Here is an 18,966-nt window from a genome sequence, read left to right on the forward strand (position 1 = left end):
CAAAAGCGTTGGAGAGGCAAAAAAGAATAAATAATCTAGGTGCAAATTCAGAAAATAAGGAAAGTAATTATCAGCCCGGAACAAGTGGAACTGAAAAAAAGGAACGTTCAATCTGGACGTTGACGCTATACACATGCAGAGCAGGTTAGAGATTATAAAAGCAGTGGAATTCGAAAGGCTCAAAAAAAAAACGGTGCAATAGACATGTGGAGAAAGTTAAAGAATATGAAAGTAGGAAAATTAGAAAGTATAAAGAAAAGAAAGTAAAGATTGCAGTATCGCAAATAAATGGAAATTATTATTCGAAAAAGGAAAGCAATCACCACGGACCAGGTGTCATTGAAACAACAGCAGGATAAAGCGAGGTCAAAAATAAAAGACAGAGTAGAAAACAAAGTAAAACGTCATAAAGAGATTAAAAAACAAGGGGGGCAAACACATGCAGAGCAAGTTAGAGATAATGAAAACTGGAATTCAAAAGACTCAAAAGAAAACATAGCCATGAAACACATGCAGAGCAAGATATAGAATATGAAAGCAGCAAACAACGGCAGTGTCAAAACAAAGAAAGTAAACTTTGCATTAGTGCAAAGAAAGAGAAATTATTACTCGGAGAAATAACGAAAAGGTGAATAGAGATCGAATATATGGACACAGGTGATATGTCAGAAGTATGTAAATATTGTAAGGCTTTGAAGTTTAAGTCAAGAAAATGTCAAAAACGGAGTTTAACTCACATGCATTTATTGGTTACTTTGCAAAAAACAATTATTAACTGCTGATGATGTAGATCATTTTGTCTCTGCTGAAATTCCAAACAGAGAAACCTATCCTGAATTATGGTAGAAAGTCTTTAAACACCTCATTTTAAAAGATTCAGCACATTGGGACTCGAAAGATTCCAAATATTGTTTTTACAGAAGTTCTGAAATAAAAGTGAAACTAAAGAAATAGCAACAATTCAAAGAAATAAAAAATCTTAAAAGTGTGTATCCGGAAAAACAGAAACGGTGGTTGGCGAGCGAAGCCCCCTAGTATATTAAAATGAAGTTGCTACTTTGAAAGCTCAGCCAATGATAAACAAAAATCTAAAGAATTAAAAAGCGTTCCCAAACTTTTTCATACGACGTGTATATACAATGTGGTGGTCGGCTGGGAACTGTGCCCAGCTGTGACACCTGGAAGGACCAGGAGAGGGACTGTGCCTCCCCCGGACCACAAGAGGGCAGCTGCCTTGGTTGGCATGGGGGCCATGGGAATTGAGCATGGAAGCTCAACCCTACAGGGGCCCATGGCCACTGTCAGGGGGTGCCCAGACGAGTAAGGAGCCCTGGACATCAGCACTTCTGCCACACCCGGAGGTGCTGGAGGAAGAAATACCAGGGACACCTGGAGTGCTTCCGGGTGCTCATGCGGCACTTCCACCACACCAGGAAATGACGCAGGAAGCTCATCAGGGGGCACCTGGAGCACATCTGGGTGGGAATAAAAGGGGCCGCCTCCCTCCAGTCATCAGCCGGAGTTGGGTGGAAGTGGACGGAGAGGAGAGGAGAGGAGAGGAGAGGAGAGGAGAAGAGGAGAGGAGAGGAGAGGCCCGGACTGGGATGATTGGTGAAGGAACACTGGGTTGTGTGCGGGACTTTATTTATTTGTAAATAGTGTGTAAATAAATATATGTGTAGGACTTATTGGTATCTGCCTGTCTGTGCCAGGACTGGTCTTCTGCAACAGTATATACTAAAGATGTTTTTTTTATTTCTGCTTATTCCTATTATCACTTTGCTACAGTGTTTGCTTTTCCTTTTCACTATACAATACTTGCCTTTTGTTTTAATTCTTGTGCTACATAAATCTGTCAGAAAGCATTTCTTGAGCTCTTTTTGGCGAAACAGTGAGAACGTTCTTTGTTTTGCAGATATTACAAGAAAAAGGATGGTGAATTTAGTCAGACATTAATTGGTTTATTGTACCAAAGCATTATTTTCTTAAAGTTACAAATAGTGTTACCACTCCCTTGCATTTTCAGATTCTGCATTTGTTGGACCCGACACACTGAAGCAAGACAGTCTATCCATCTATCCATCATCCATCATCGACTTTAAATTTTTGGCTCTCCATAACCTTTCACACTTTAAACTTCTGCACGCTCAGACAGCATCCGACAAGATATGTACTGGAAAAAGTACAGCAGGTCAGCCAAATTCTGAATTAATTACTGTCAACTTTTATCTGTGTCTCCCAATACAGCCTGATTATGAATTTTTAAATTATTTTTATGGCGGTTGGTTTACATTGTTTTTATTTTGTAACCGTTGCGGCATTGTAGCGGCATTTAAAGTGGAACGAATTTTCCATGTGTTATTGAACAACGCTGCATCATTCATAGAGCTAAAACACAGAGATACAAATAAGAATTCAATTGTTAATTCATCTATACAGGTGTATATTTTACATTAATTTTGCATGAAGACCATGCTCAGTTCATATTATCTAAACACATGAAATAGGTTTTCATGCATGTTCATGGATGAATCCCCATAATTACAATTGTAAAAAAAAAACTGTGAGGAAACGCCATTCAATGTAATAATTAAAAAATGCTTTGATCCTTATTGTTTATTTGCATGTACCGTCCTTATAATAAAAGAACAGAAAAAAATAAATCAATAAAAGAACAGAAAAACTTTTGCTACTTACCGGTTTGTTGCTTGGGTGCACAAGTGGAGTGGTCGTGGGGTGTCGGGCATGGAGCGGACGGGGTGGCGAAGGGCCCCCGGGTGGGGGCGCGTGCCAGTTGCCCGTCGTGCTTTGTCTCAGTGTTCTGCTAGTGCGGCTGTGGTATTTGGTGGCTGAAGAGCTACGAAGTAACAACGGCGCAGTCGGCACATAACAGTGCTGCATAACTTTTAGGCTATAGGCGCGTGACCAGGGTGCGCAAAGGGATGTTAGACCCGGGTGGTTTACTCGGGATAAAAGCTGGTGTTTACTCCAGAAACAGGGGAGTTCGGTTCAGACCAAGAACAGGTCAGTACGTGTGCTGCGGTGTGATGGATCGGCCGGGAATAGCAGGTTTTTAGATTTGCCAGGACAAGTCAGTCTTTACCCTGAATTTTCTGTAGGGGTTGGGAAAGCATGCTTTTTTTACCGAAGAGCTTATTAAAAAGACGTTTCATCCTTCCTTTTCTTGGAATATTATTTTTGGTGTGTGCCAAGTGTTGAAAACAGATTTTGGAACTTTTTTGTAATTTCTTCATGGACATTTAATTCTTGGCATCACGGTGGTGGAGTGGGTAGTGCTGCCGCCTCCCAGGTCCTCCCTGCGTGGTGTTTGTATGTTCTCCCCGTGTCTGCGTGGGTTTCCTCCTTGTACTCCGGTTTCCTCCCACAGTCCAAAGACATGCAGGTTTGGTGGATTGGCGATTCTAAATTGTCCCTAGTGTGTGCGCTGTGTGTGTATATGCCCTGCGGTGGGCTGGCGCCCTGCCAGGGTTGTTTTCTGCCTTGCGCCCTTTGTTGGCTGGGATTAGGATATTGCGGGATGGATGGACTTTTAATTCATCGTTAAAAACGCCTTTTTAGTTGTTACATCAGCTGTGTCTGCCTCCCCTATTGTTCTCGCTGACTCTCGGTCCTGATACTTCATGTACCCCAATTTCCTGCTAAAGCTGGTGATAGGGACTCTGGGGCATGACACATATCTACGGAAAAGGGGAGAATTAATGAGACTATAATGAAAAGTAGAAAGACGAATAATGAAATAAATGGTACCTTAGCAATGAAACGAAAACAATATAATGTGACAACTGAAAAGACAAAAAAAACAAAAACTTACTGAAAAGAATACAGGAAATAAGAAGAGATTAACATGTAAAAAGGTAAGACACAAAGACTAAAGAAAGCCTTGTCGCACAGTCCTTTCCTTATCTTCTCCATCCGTTAGGTAGACAGCAGTTCTGAAATCGGGCCCTTCATTGCAAGACACGCAGACAATAGACCTATCACCTGGAAATTTGAAGTCCTCGAGACTTTGGTTTCCACAGCAGAGGGGTTTAAGTATACCCTAAGAAAATTATGACGGAAGATGCTTTAGCGGGTTCTGCCTGTGAATTAGCACATTAGTTAAAAGTAAAAAGAAATACAAATATACAGGGATTGTGAGTGTGTGTGTGTTTTTTGGTGTCTGATTTTATTAGATTTATAAAAATAAATGATCAAAAAGTAACCCATTAAACGGCGATCTGTAGTCTGGTTGCCGAGGTACAGAACTCTTTCCTTTGCCTTTAGGTTCTGACAGCGAGTAAAGATGACCACTATGACACCGTCTTCCCGCAAAGTAACAGTATCTACTATTTTCCTGTACACGTGTAAACATTTTTACTTGCGTCAATGTATCCACTTTTAGAACTGCTAAATTAAATAATTGTGTTTTGGGGAAAATATCAATATGAGGTTTGGTTGTCTTGTATATTTCTATGTTTACGTATATACAACACAACAGACACACCTGCATTTAGATTCCGTTCTGTTGCAATGTCCCTCTTCACACTTGGACTTTAGTTTTTTTAAAATTAGAGCGATTGCGTCACCGACAGTGTTGCGCACGGCGCACGACTGGCTGTGTAGTTTGTCTCCAGTAAGCCGCCGTAGCTCAGTTACGACTTTTTACCTTATCTTTCTGGCTTTTGAAATCTAACATTTAACAAGTTGTTCGATTTAATAAAACAGTGAATTGAGATGTTAGAATAATTTTCGAACAATTCTGCAGAAATGGACTCTTTTAATTCTTTCAAGCAGTGGAAGGAGCAGTGTTTGAGCAAGACAGATTTAAGCAAAAAAGGCACTATTGATGAAATTATTGTTCACCTCGTTAGCTGTCTCAACAAATCAGAAAACTTTTTCAGCACCAGTTCCTGCTCCGGAAGGATAATACTAATAGACGGGGTAGGGTCGTCTCTGACTGGGCCAGGGGCTAGAATTGATTGTGTTCATGTGGATAATTCAGCAAACATGAAAAGCCTAAACACTGACACCCCATCTGTGAATTTTTCTTCAGGCGAGTGGCAGTACCGAAGTGCAGAAGCAGGGCTGTGCCTGGTTGTTTGTCACTCATCAGAAATGCGCGAAGGAAGACCTGGTGAGAGCACACGTTTTATTCACATTTTACTAGCATGGCGATTTCAGTCAGTCTTTTGTGATAATTTTCTCCGTGTCATTAGATTTCCAGCCTGCAGAAATCCCAGGGAGATGCAGTTTTCAAGTTTGAGCCGTTTGTACTTCACGTGCAGTGTCATCGGTTGGAAGATGCGCAGCTACTGGTAATGACATGGCTACTATTTCCCTAGTAGTTAACGTTTGTCGTATTTTTATAGTACATGATATGCACTGTCCATAGAATTTCTTGTTTGCATGTCTCCTCAGACCCGTGACAGTACATTAACAAGAAATGCCACCCACGCAAAGAGGGTATACATAGAATGCAATACATATGTTTATATATATATATGTATATGTCTGTAGGTATATGTATGTACAGTATATTCACACACAATTATGCACTGTATAACACGCACAGTGTTTGTTCTGTACTAATATTTGTTAATATGATTGGCTGTTCAGTAACCTTAAAACCTGTGGGTGTAAACTTTTCTACAGTCGACTGGTGCAGTACTACTTGCTTGAAAGGAGGAGTGAGGAAAGTGACCTTTCTTGGGCAGAATATGTTACATACAGTAAATTCAGAACAGAAGGCAGTATAATAGAGATCTGTCTGAGAGTCTGTAAGGTCTAACAGTAAAGTCAACACTTCCCCATTGTCTGCCTTCTTATAGATTTGAAAAAATTATTTTTGTTTTGAAAATCACGCAAAATGTATGCATATTAAGTCAGTCATTTCTCAACCTGCTATATCCTAACACAGGGTCACGGGATTAAGTATTATATTATTTAATGTGATTTATTTCTCAATGCATCGAAAGAAGCGTTAGCCATTTTTTTGTGTTCTACTAGTACCCATAACCCAATTTCATTATCAGATGCCTGATGTAATATTGGGTTGTAGGGAGCAAAGGACTTTTTCCAAAATTATTTGATCTGTTTTAGCAAAAGGAAATATATTTTTATTGTAATATGTATAGCTGCAACCCCCACCAGAAGAAACAGTTGAGAAAATGAGATGTTATATGTGTATGCACACTGAGCTTAAGAATTTTGGTGCCCCGTAACAATGATTATCAAAAATATGTAAAATGAATAGTACAAATTATAAGCCTTATTTTAGAATAAAAAAATGTCTAGGCTGTGTGTTTACTTACTAATATAATCTGTGAAACATGTACCCATTTAATGAAGCTTCTTAATCCAATTCAGGGTTTGCAAAGTGCTGAATCCTGGCCCTGTCAGGCACAAGGCAGTAATCAGCTCTGAAAAAGACACCAGTCTAATGTGGGATACAATCTCACAGATATACACACACACACACACACCTTCAGTCATATCAGACCGGTTTACTGGTGCCAGTCAACCTAACATGCACAAGAAGTGGAAAGAAAACCCATGATGGTATTGGGGGTAAGAAGAGTTGTATGCAGAGCACACAGTAACTAGGCTGATTCCTGAAGCATGGCGACCAGATTCCTAGAGCTGTGCAGCAGTAGTGCCAAGTGCCACCATGCTAGCCATATTTCAAAACATTTTTTGCATAAAAACCTCAGAACACTTGCATCTGTATTAAAAAAAAAAAAAAACTATAATACAATTTAAGTTGCATCTAGCTGGAATGTATTTTGGACTTTTCATGAGGATGTAAAAAAATAATAATACACTTTGAAAGTAAAGGAGAGAGAAGTCAAGCAAAATGACACCTTTTATTGGCTAACTAAAGAGATTACAATATGCAAGCTTTCGAGGCAACTCGGGCCCCTTTGGTGTCATTTTGCTTGACTTCTCACTACATTCATAATGGGTAACACAGTACAACACCCTAGTACTAAAGTAAAGGAGAGAAATTGTTCTGATCATCACTAATTAGTTATTGGATAGACAAAGTACATAAAAAGTTAAATATACCACTGAGCACCAACAGAATCACTAAGCCAGAAGCTATCCTACCTGGAAGGGGAGGCAAGTAAATCATGTCTTCATACACAATGAAGAAAAAGTTGAGGAATACAGAAAAGTATCTCAAGGGTTCCCGACATTATACAGTACATCCATGCCAGTGAGACACATGACAGGGTTGCTAGAAGAAAGTCCTTACTCAAAAGTCAAAATATATTGAAGCAACTGGACTTTGACAGACATCATTAGTGCTTGGATTAGAATCATTTCCTATGATTGGACCAAAACTGAAATCTTTGGCCACTCACGCTGTAAGTAATTCCTCCATCAGGAGAAGGATACACCAAAATTAATAAAACTCATACCCAGTTGTTGATGCTGTCGAATAGTTTTTTTTTCTCCTGTAGACACTGGTTCTCTGGCTTAAGTCAACAGTTTTGAGTATAATGTTCAAAGTATCAGAATATTTTGGCCAAAAACTGAGTTGATTCTGTGACTGAGCAACAACTTGGTCACAAGTTGATTTTCCACCTTGTCAATAACCGCAATTCAAAATAAATTAAAAATGGTTGAATGAAAACAAACTCATTCATTTGCAATAACCACCATACTTTGCAGACGTACAGTAAATCATTGTAATACTTGTAGGTATAAAGCTCAGTCATTTGTGTTGTCTGTTTGAATTGTTCTCCTTCATGCTATTCTTGTCCCATTATATTACTATTAAGACTGGATATTTTTGCCCTGTCACATTTTAGTTGCCACTTCCATTGTATAACTGTTTTCAAAAACACTGCTGTAAACTGAGAGCAGTAGTGCAAAAGAAGACAAGAAAGAAACTGTGAATTGAAAATAGTATGAAGTGAGTAGATGGTTCATGTCTAATCTTAACATTTGTCTGTTTTTCAGCACTCAGTGGCAATAAACTCTGGATTTAGGAACTCTGGGATAACTGTTGGCAAGAAAGGAAAAATAATAATGGTTAAGTTACTGTATAATACATTTTTTTCAGTGTAAAAATGCTATGCATCTTTAGCGTTTCTTTTGAGAAAAAATTATAGATTAGACAACATTTTGTATACATTTGTAGTATAGTTTATAGTATAGTTTTAGATAGCATGCTATAGGTTAATGCTTTAAAATCTGAAAAAAAAGCTAACTAGTACACAGATGAATGTTCATTACTTTTGTTAAAATAGCTTAAAGACTACCTATCTAGCTATTTGTGTTTTATTTTAATAAAATCTGATTTTTTTCTGTAATTTTCAATTTGTTCCACCAGGCTGTACGTAGCACTCACTGTTTGGAAGTGCCTTTAACTCGTGAGGGTCAACTACTTGTTACCGAAGAGTACATTGATTTTTTGGTTGAAGTAGCTAATCAGAAAATGGAAGAAAACCAGAAAAGAATAGAAAGGTTTGTTGTCTCAAGGCTGTTGCATGTTGTCACAAAATCAAAGAAGCCACAGAAAGGTTTGGGGCAGCCACCCGTACATTATTCCCTGGCTGCAAAATTGGTTTAATGGTTTGTACTGAGGTGTACAGGTTGGAGTCCAGCACAGAAATGAGGGGATGGAGGAAAGGTGGCAGTTTTAAAGGTCAGTATAGGAAGTGACATCAAAGGGGCAGGAACCAGGAATGATGTCATCAGGGCCAGGTGGAATTTCCCATGAACGGTCATATAAAAATGAGAGAGAGTCAGTGCACTCCGCCACCTCCCAGTTTGGCTCCGAATTATTCTCATTCAAGCCCTTTAGCTGCCTCTCATACACATGTGTGTGACAATCTCTACAAACATTAAAGCAGCACATACTGTAGTATAGAAAGAAAATTTAAAGGCAGTCCATGCACTATTCAGTACTGATCCATTCACAGTAGAATGAGATTGCTACAAATTAAAGGCAATATTTTTGTTTTCTTTTTTTTTTCTTTTATGAACAGAGGGAGCTTATTCTTGCGGCATCACTTGCAAGACAGGAGCCAGCCGAGCATGGGAGATTTTTCTATTGCAGATCATATGTATGTTCATGCACACACTTCTCAAATTTATAATCATCAGTCAGCCTAGTCGACATATTTATCTATGTGTAAAGAGACCAGAACCTGGTGAGAATGTGTATACTCCATACAGACAGCACCCAGGCCAAGGTTTTAACTCCATAGTTTTTAACTGTGAGACAGCAGTAATAACCACTGCGTTACCATGCAGTCTGTTGTTTGTTTTATGGAAGTCTGCAAATCCCACTGGGCAACAAGAACGTGTTGTAGTTGACAGTAGGACACATACAGTAAATGAGGTGAAAATCTGAGCAGCTGCTAGGAATTTTTAAATTGCACGATTCTAAAATTTACAACTGCACATATGCAAAGAAATTGGTGGTTTCATTAAATTCACTTTTTTCATTTTTATAATGTTAAAAGGTTACTGTAATCTGTTAACATATCTTTTCTTTTACTGGTAGTTTTAGTTTGCTAACCTAAACATTAGGTGAAAATATAAAAGTGATTTTCCATATTTCCTCAGATTTTTCTTAAATGTATTAGTATTGTGGTGTATAAGTGTATTTCAAATGAATATTTTATTGATGGATCAGAAAGAAGATGTTAATCAGAATGTGCCATTTTTTGAAATCTAAATTATGCACGTTACCTGCCGTGTGCCCGGTTTTGGCTGGGATTGGCTCGATATAGCGGGTTGGATAATGGATGGATGGACAACTTATATCCATAACTCTTCTTCTTAGCCTCACTGTCTGTCAAGTTTACATTCAAAAACAGGTATTGCCTTTATAACTGAAGGTGTACATTAAAAATTTGATGTATGGAGAAAGAAAATCACTGAGAAAATACTAATCTTGTGTGCTACCTTCATGGAATGGTTCTTTTATATTGTGCACCTCAGTCTGTGTGGTATGGGGTCATTATTGTCACATGTAGAGAAAACGAGTGAAATTGTTAACGTGCATGTGCTAAACAACAAGCAACACTAAGCCCCTGTCTTGGCCACCATGATTAGCGAGTGTAACTACCTTACCTCAAAATTTCTGTTTTTACCTGTAGTACTAGGTTGTTGTACCGTGTTAACCATTATGAATGTAGAGAAAAGCCAAGCAAAATAACACCTTTTATTGGCTAACTAAAAAGATTACAATATGCAAGCTTTCAAGGCAACTCAGGCCCCTTCTTCAGGCAGTTGACAGTGCTGTAACACCAGAAACAAGCAAACAAATATAAGAAATATTCATTTTGAGAGGCAGGTCACATGTTTGCTTTATATAATAATTTCGTGCAGAAAATGCAGATTTTGAGATAAATATATCATTTATCAGAACACATTTAAGCAGACAGTCCTAGAGTTTGTCTGTATTCTCCTCTTCCATTAATTGTGCTTCCCCTTTATGTCGCCTTGCTCTTTGTCCTTGATTACGTATAGATATTGATATGGTAGACAGCGAACAACATTGCTGCCTCATAGTGCTTACAAAGTAGCACGTTTTTCAGATGAAGTATCTTGGGGGTTAGGGTAGTGCATGTCTGCCAGGTGGGATTTCACAGTGATGTACACTGTATAGGTCTCTGCAGTAATTCACATCAAAAACCAAGAGCATTTTTATCAAAATTAAGTAATTGGTTCTGCCATTGCCTTTTTTTGAGTCTTGATTTTTTTAATAGTATTGAGCAGACTTTGAAAAAAATGTGCCATATATTTTGGTGAAATACAATTGTGTAGTTATGCATTTGAGCAATATAGTTCTTTCTATACATCTATTATCAGATTCCATCTCATGTATAAAACAGGGCCAGAGAGACCAGGAATCTAAACCAGCAGGTGAAATGCAAATAAAGAACCAATCCTGGGCAGACACTATCTAGCCCATCACTAACTTGAATTATCATACATTTTAATTGAAAACAATTTAAATTTAATTTCACTAAAATGTGTGTTTTAAACTTTGACATCATGATTTTTTTTTTCTTTATAACAGTAATTAATATATTGTGGTGTTTACTGTGTGTAGGTTCTTCAGCTGCTTACAGCATGCATTAACTACAGATGAAAATCCTACAAATAAAAGAGTTGAAGAAAATGAACGTGTGTACACTCGAAGACGGAGAAAGGGCCAAAACAAGACCAAATGTGTAATTACCACTGGGGAAGATGACATGCAAAGCGACGATGATGACCTTCTAGAGACTGGGCTGACTTTTTTTAAATAGAAATGTACATCAGTTTAAGCTAAGATATGTTGGAGCATTTTAGTTTATGATTCAATGGTATTGATAGTAAAACACAAGTGGCCCAAGAGTAGGCTTTCCTGTACATTTGTGTTAGCGTAGATATTAAATAATACATACAATGAGTGGAGAGTGTACAGAATGCTAGGCATTTTTTTTTGTATATGAGCAAATTTAAAGTGTTCTAAATTTTTTTTAGTAAACTTATTTATGGCTTTATATAAGTCACCTTTTTCAGTTTATTCTCTTGGTTGATATCATGAACTTTTAACAAAATGTAAGAAATTCTAAAATAGAATTAAATAAATATTTTGTACAAATATGTGCATCTTTTCATTCATTTTCTGAAGTAGTTTATTCTAAAATTGGAAATTGTGTGGAGCTGGAGCCTATTCCAACAGCCCTGAGGACAAGGCAGGACCCAACACCATATAGAGCTACTCCAACATTTATTTATTAGACATTTGTTGTCTAAGTTTGTAATATAGGGGAGTTATTTTAAATTATTACTCAGTTTATACAAATATTTTATCTTTGTTTTGAAAAAAAAATACACAGATTCAATATATGTGAAATGCAGCTGAGCTGTATACATACTTGGGCTGATGTGAAACTTGCATTTTGCTTGGTTAGTTCTAATAAAGCCCAGTTTTGCATTGGTTTTCTTTGTGTAGGGCTATCATTTATAATTCAGCAGAAAAGCATCGGAAAATGTTATTTCAAGGTTGCCTTAAAGTGTTGCTGTGTTTAAAAAATAATTTAAAAAGTGTGTGGTAATAATTGCATGTGTACCATTTTATGAAACCCATAAAGGAAATGAGAATGGGACTGCATTTCGGAGATGTGATTTTCTGACATAAGGGAGAGCAACAGCTGACATGTACATACTGTGAATTGCATGGTAATGATTATAATTTTTTTTTAATAATAATTCTTTACATTTATGTCAATGCTTAAACTTTTTAGGAAATATTATTGCCTGTCTGGTAGAAGATATGAATCTTAGTATATTGACTTGCATATATTATTTATTAGATTATTTGAATGAATTATGTTTATTCATAATGTAGTCGGTTTGAATGTATTTGACTGCAAGTTCACACCCCATATTTGACTTGCTAAACATTTATTTTAAACACTTCGTATATCAGTTTTTTTCAAATATATATTTGTTACATATAAAATAAAAGTACATACTGCCATAGTTAAATTATAATTAAGTTTCTGTGGTGAAAGTGTATACTTTATCTGGTTTATAGCAATCCTTTTATAGCTTAAATATCTACTTCAAATAGTTCTGTAATTTTTGCTAAAATAAAAAGGTTTGTTATCTGCAATGTAGACGTATGATTCATTAGGCATGCTTTCTTAAACAAAGTATCAGTTTGCAGTGGTTTATTTTTGCCATAATATATACAAATTCTGCATATCATTAATCCTTATTGTGTTGTAGATGGCCTTCTTTTCTTACAAACGTCTTTAAAGTTGATGGTCTATTAAAATTAAAGTGTACACAGTTTATCCCAAGATTAATGAAACTGGAAAACTGTATTTATATAATTATTCTTTGCCCTTGTGCCCTGCCAGATCATTAGCTTCTGCTTAGTTTAAACATGTACAATGGAAAAATATCAATATTTTGCTTGTGATAGTGAAAATTGAAGCCATCTTGTCATCAGGAGGAGATCATTTTAATGTTCTTTGCCAAAAAGCATTAGGTCAGTTTGCGTTATTCAAGTGCAGCCCTCACAGTAGCCAGAAGGTGGCGCAGTTATTCTTTAAATGTACCACAGCTAGTCACTTGCACAAAAAATGAGGTTAACATTTCACTGCATTTTGTGAATGAGAGTATCCTGAAATATGTGCCAATGCTGTGAACGTACTGTTTGTTTTGAACTGCTCATTTTTTAAAGGCATAATATATGAAAGGTAGCTTTGGTAAAATGAAAAAATTAGCAAGTCCAAAAGGTAATTGTCAGAGGAGAGAATTAAGTGTGTGCCTATATCTGAAGTATAAATCTAATAATATAAGAATGTGTTGCTTATTTTAAATTGGGTCAAGAATGGGGTAACTAGAATACTGTGTTATCTGCTGTACTTTTTCTATTTTCATCTTAGGCATTTTGGTATGACTTTTTCATGATGTCGGATGTTTTATATCGCTTTAAACACATAAGTAAATGATCATGTTTTCTTTTCTTGGGAAAATAGATATTGTATATGGAATAGACATTTAACTCTTACAAGACTATTTTTATTTTTTGATGTACACTATTGCAGACTCCTAGGACACATGATTAAGACAGAATTTAGTAAAGCAATTCTTTTTCTAAAATAGAACATTGACCATAAGTTAGGAAATCAGCTTATCTTGTAATGAATCGTATACTCCAATATACCAGAGTACCATTAACTGCTGTGATTGTACCTACTGACTGCTTACAGCATGGCTGCTTACTGATTACCGTGTTTAAATTACCTGCCTTCTTTAAAAACAAATAAATCCAAACTAAGGATTACATGATGTTCGTTTTAAAGGCACATTCTAATTTTAATCTCAGTCCTTTAATTTATTTCTTCCTGTCTTGAGTTTTTAATGTAGTCTTAAATTCCTATTTTACTCCCTGTAGTGTTCAATTTATTATTGTGTGTTGTCTATTGATACCTAAATTGCTACATTGTAATTGGCACTAATGCTCAACATTGTTAAATGGCCTATGGCATGGTGTCTCGCACATCAAGAAAATGCATTGTTATGTGCAGAGAAAATGCAAATATCAACGTTCTATGCAAACATTGTAGACAAATTATACTCAGTTATGTTTCACTGTGTGTTTAAATGATTTTAAACACAATTTTAAATAACATATGTACTGTAAAATTAAAATGGACAATCTAAATCTTCAACATTTGCTTAATGCAGAATCATTGCCATGGGTGTGGAACCAATTTAGAATTAGATTAGAAGCAGTCACAGTCTATGAGGTTTATAAACCCAGAGCTCCCTCTATAATTTCCTGAGCCATTCTTAAACATCTGTAAAATGGCAGTGTATGCAAAAGTCCAAATAGATCAATTTGTAAAGAGTCAAACATGCTTGGTTAGACGTACAATGGAAAGTTTCTCAAAGCGAACATTACATCCTGCCAGCTTTATCGACCTTTTAAGTGCCTGCTGTGATTTCATTATTGTGAAGCCAGCGGTTAACATACAGTAAGTCAGCTACAGCATCGGATCAGATTTGTATCACGTAAGTCATTTCGATTGCGTGGAACCCAACTTTTGAGATATGAAATAGGGTTTAACAATCACTTGTTACTGGTTTTTTTTTCTCATTCCTTTTCTTAATATTAAGACATATAGTCTTCCGTTTCTTAAATTGAACTCACAATGAGTTCTGCTGTGAGTGGCAGAAATTGAAATAAAGATCTATTTGATTACTTAGAATAAGGACTGAAAGAAAATAGAGAAAGCTTTCATTTTCTCAAAAAAAGTCATTTTTAGTAATTTTAACTTTCCTGTATTCATTCTTTTACAAGATTTAAAGTATCAAGACATCCATCCGTCCATTTTCAAACCCGCTTCATGAGACATGGGGAAGCTGGAGCCTATTCCAACAAGCATCAGGCACAAGGCAAGAACAATTACTGGACAGGCTTCTAGTCCAGTGCAGGGTGACACCACACACACAAATGCACTAGTGCCAGTTTAAAATCGCCAATCTACCTGGAGCCGCCAGACGAAATCCACACGAATTTGGTGAGAACATGCAAACTCCACACAGGGAGTACGCAGGACGCGCACTGAGGTCTCATTATTGCGAGGCCACAGCACCATCACTGGGCCTCCATCCTGCCCTTCATCAATGCTTGTAACTTTGTATCTATTGCACAAGTCGGTGACCAGGGCAGTGCCCCGATTTCAATATTCATTATTAGTAAATTCTAATATGATAGTTAGGTCTTGTTGGCGCCTCTGTCTTCTACCTTTAAGGCGGCCAGATACCTTTCACATTCTAAAAATGCACGATTAGGCCGGGGCTGGGTGAACTGACTGGAGGATTTTGCCATTTGATATCAACTTTAGCTTTCTGATCTGAAAACAGAGTATAATAATTATTGGAATGATAAATGGAATATTGGTAAGTTAACACAAAAAAGTTACTCCTTTTTAAATTCCAAGTGATTATGCATACATTTTGAAGGTGAATAACACCTGTAACACCCACACGTTCTCATGCTGGGGCCAATGTAGGGGAGTGAAGAAAACCCATGCAGACACCAGGAGAACAAGCAATCACAAAATGTCCAGACATGGGCTTCAAAACCAAGATGATGAATCTGTGAGGCAGCAGTGCTAGCCACAGTGCTGCCCTAAAATAAAATTAGTCAAACTTCGGTGTAGTTGCCTTAATTAAAGACACCCATTCATATTCATTTCACTTGCTTATCCAGTTAAATGTGGAAGGATTGGGCAAAAGGTGTGAGTGGATGGCAGTTCAAAGCAAGACCTACTCACACACAGATACAATTTACATACACGATGGAAGTGTGACAACATTAGTGTTTTAATGCATTTCATGATTATGAACATGTCATAATCTCATCTAAGGCCAGAATTGTGATACACAGTATTACTAAATAACACTAACAGGGAGACTTCAAATTTAGCCAAATGTGTTGTGTAACATGCTGTATGATAGCAGATTCTTGATTTATAAAGAGTCTGATGATGCTGGAGATATAAAAGTCTTAACTGAACTTTTACAAGGAGTCTGGGGTGTCAGACTGTCATATGAATGCCTGACCCTTCAGTCATTGTAAGACATCTGTGTTATCATTGAGAAATGTGCAACTCTTAGAGCAATAAAATTAGCACTCTTGTAATGAATTTTCATGAATGTGCCACTGATAAATAACATGCAATTTTTAAGTTGACTCACCTCGGAAATCACAACAGGAACCTGTACGATTTTCTCTATGGCTCCCTGACAGCGTGCTAATGGTGAAATGTTGCTGTGCAGCAGTACATTGTTTCCAAGGATTGTGCAGAATACTCTGACTTGTTCATGTGCTGCCACGTTTTATGCATGTATTGTACAGACACCAAAACATTACATCTGCCACTTTTTCTTGTTTAGAGTTTCAGGTGATGATGGTGAGATGCCAGTCCATGCCAGGCTACACTGACTTACAAACACCTGCCAATACTTATCATCAACCTGAGCTTTCACCGTCACCAATCGACCCAAACATTTTACTTTAAGGACCTGAAGGATTTCTCTCCCAGTCACACTTACTTCTATGTTCTACAAAATTAGGTCATAAATATACAGCAGGTAAGCAAACATTAACAGCAATTTAAAAGCGACTGCTTCACCACAGCCAAGTGAGTTTAATAGTTCTCTTTCTCATTTGATTGGGTCTTCAGGAAAGCAAGCATGAACAAACAATGAGGAGTTGAGGTCTCAAATAGAAAAACTCTGTTTAATTGAAGGATTTTGGAAGGGTTTAGCAAAGAATAGCTTTAGGGCAGCACACTTCAGAGGAGAGAGCGTTACAACCCTCGGCAGTGTTTGCTTCTGAGGCTGCAAGATAACAGGATGAGCAACTGCGGGAGATTTAGAGTTTAATGGGTGGAAGAGATGAGAAGATGGATGATCGCAGATATGCTTCCAAGTTAACTATTTTTGGACTTTGGAAAGAAAATGAATATGTGACTCTCTGGGTACTCACAAATGCTACACCCAGTCAAGCCCTTTAAATTGTAAAAGCACCAGAAAAATCACATTGGACACAGGGTTCTAGGTGAATAAAATCAAAGTTTGTTCCGATAAGAAGTTCTGGTTTAGGTACTGCGTCTGTTATACATCTATTATGTATTACTTGTTTACTATTATGTAACAGTATTTTATCAGGCACTTCTTGGGTTCTTCGCAACACACACAATTTCAGTAAAGTTTATTCATCTCTGCAATGTGATGGACTAACGAAACTTCACTTTGGAGTGGCTGAACTGAGACACGTTTCTCTTTGTATTGTACATTTAGTGTAAGCCCAGTGAATCCTTCTTATTAACAAGTCATTTTTACCAGATGAATAATCACTCTACTGATGTTTTGGAAGTGTTATGAAGACCCAAAGTAGCTTTTGTTAAGGTTTTGTTACATTAGATTAAATCAGTAACAGATGCATTGTTGCAGTACCTAAACCAAAGTGTTACTGCAGATTTAATAAATTAAAATTCTGAACATCTTTAAAAATTCACCATGTACTAAACAGCCCCTTGGCCAATGGAATATATAAACATGAGTTATAATTCTTTGCCTGCGGTGGGTTGGCACCCTGCCCAGGATTGGTTCCTGCCTTGTGCCCTGTGTTGGCAGGGATTGGCTCCAGCAGACTCCCATGACCCTGTATTGCATTTATATATTCTTTGCATTTATATAGCGCTTTTCTCACTACTCAAAGTGCTCAGCAATTGCAGGTTAAGAGCCTTGCTCAAGGGCCCAAAACAGCAGAGTCCCTTTTGGCATTAACGGGATTTGAACTGGTAACCTTCTGATTGGCAGTGCAGATCCCTAGCCTCAGAGCCTCTTATATCAGGACATTTTTGGACATTTCTAAAAAGAAAATAACAAAACAAATGTTTTCTTTACTGTTGAAGATTGGCTATGTATAATAATAAAACTTGCAAATGTTTTTATTCACAGGCACCATCCACGTTCATTTCAGTGCAAGGATTCACAAACATAAATCATGTCCATTTATTTTCTGAGCCCACTTTTCCATTACGGGGCCTCAAAAAGACAGCACTGGCCAAAAGACAGGAAGAATGAACAGATCTGATCGTAGACCAGTCACACATAAGCTGATGTCACATTACACGACTTCTAGTTGGAGGGGATATCCAATTTGATGACTGCAGTTGCTGATCTCGCCATCTGAGGCTCTCAATTTACATGAGAAGAATTGCTGGGGGTGTCAAATTAGATGACTGTATAAGGGACTTTACAGTACAGTTTCACTTTTACAAAGCATCGTGAGCTCACACCCTTTTTGACAGCTAACAATATGCTGCGTGATTGAATCAGGGCTGTACGAGTGATTTACAGGTATCTTGGCCTTTTTTTTCTGTTTTCCATGTGTTTGTGGCACAAGAAACATGACACATCAGACAGATAAGACTCTCTTCCATTTTACAGGTCCAAAGCATTCTTTGTGGCTGCATTATATGTATTGTACTTCCAGATGAGTGTTTTTGTTTGTCAGCACTCTCTCTCTCTCTCACACACACACATATACACACACTATGAATTAAGTCAAACCTCTTTGATTTTTTCAGGGTGTGTCACAGACTGAGTTGCTGGGTTGCTCAGACTACACGACTGCTTCTGACTGGATAAGATCATGTAAATAAAGTCTTTGACACTCAAAGATAATCCTGCCAGGGCAATTCAGAGCTGCAAGGAAACTTTTCATACACAATTTTTGAGATGCTGGGAGGAAAGTAGAGAAATGCACAAAGCAATACAGAGAATAATGCATGACAGACAATGAACTATCACAGGAAGGTATGTACATCACTCTTGTCATTTTTTCAGCAGTCAGAAAATTTGAGTCTAATTGATACATTGGTTTGCAGTCTCATGTAATGTCATGAGTTGATTTTATTC

At 37.3% G+C, this 18,966-nt stretch overlaps 2 protein-coding genes across 2 annotated transcripts in view; one reads left to right on the top strand and one right to left on the bottom strand.

Moving 5' to 3' along the window:
- The window catches only part of erich3 (glutamate-rich 3), a 151,008-nt gene that overhangs the window by 73,846 nt on the left and 58,196 nt on the right, over positions 1 to 18,966 (bottom strand). The window lies entirely within an intron of this gene.
- tyw3 (tRNA-yW synthesizing protein 3 homolog (S. cerevisiae)) lies at positions 4,622 to 11,410 on the top strand. The gene is made up of 6 exons (XM_039735927.1): positions 4,622 to 4,941; positions 5,054 to 5,134; positions 5,217 to 5,315; positions 7,966 to 8,037; positions 8,339 to 8,472; positions 11,075 to 11,410. Exons 1-6 carry the CDS (start codon positions 4,768 to 4,770, stop codon positions 11,271 to 11,273), a joined length of 759 nt encoding a protein of 252 aa, XP_039591861.1. The 5' UTR covers positions 4,622 to 4,767; the 3' UTR covers positions 11,274 to 11,410.

This window comes from Polypterus senegalus, chromosome 14, assembly GCF_016835505.1.
Source record: "Polypterus senegalus isolate Bchr_013 chromosome 14, ASM1683550v1, whole genome shotgun sequence".
Classification (NCBI taxonomy): Eukaryota; Metazoa; Chordata; class Cladistia; order Polypteriformes; family Polypteridae; genus Polypterus; species Polypterus senegalus.

Coding starts and splice junctions, on each gene's coding strand:
- tyw3 (XM_039735927.1), top strand. CDS start 4,768: ATGGACTCTTTTAATTCTTTCAAGCAGTGGAAGGAGCAGTGTTTGAGC. Junction 5,316..7,965: donor TGGAAGATGCGCAGCTACTG/GTAATGACATGG, acceptor TCTGTTTTTCAG/CACTCAGTGGCAATAAACTC. Junction 8,473..11,074: donor AACCAGAAAAGAATAGAAAG/GTTTGTTGTCTC, acceptor TACTGTGTGTAG/GTTCTTCAGCTGCTTACAGC.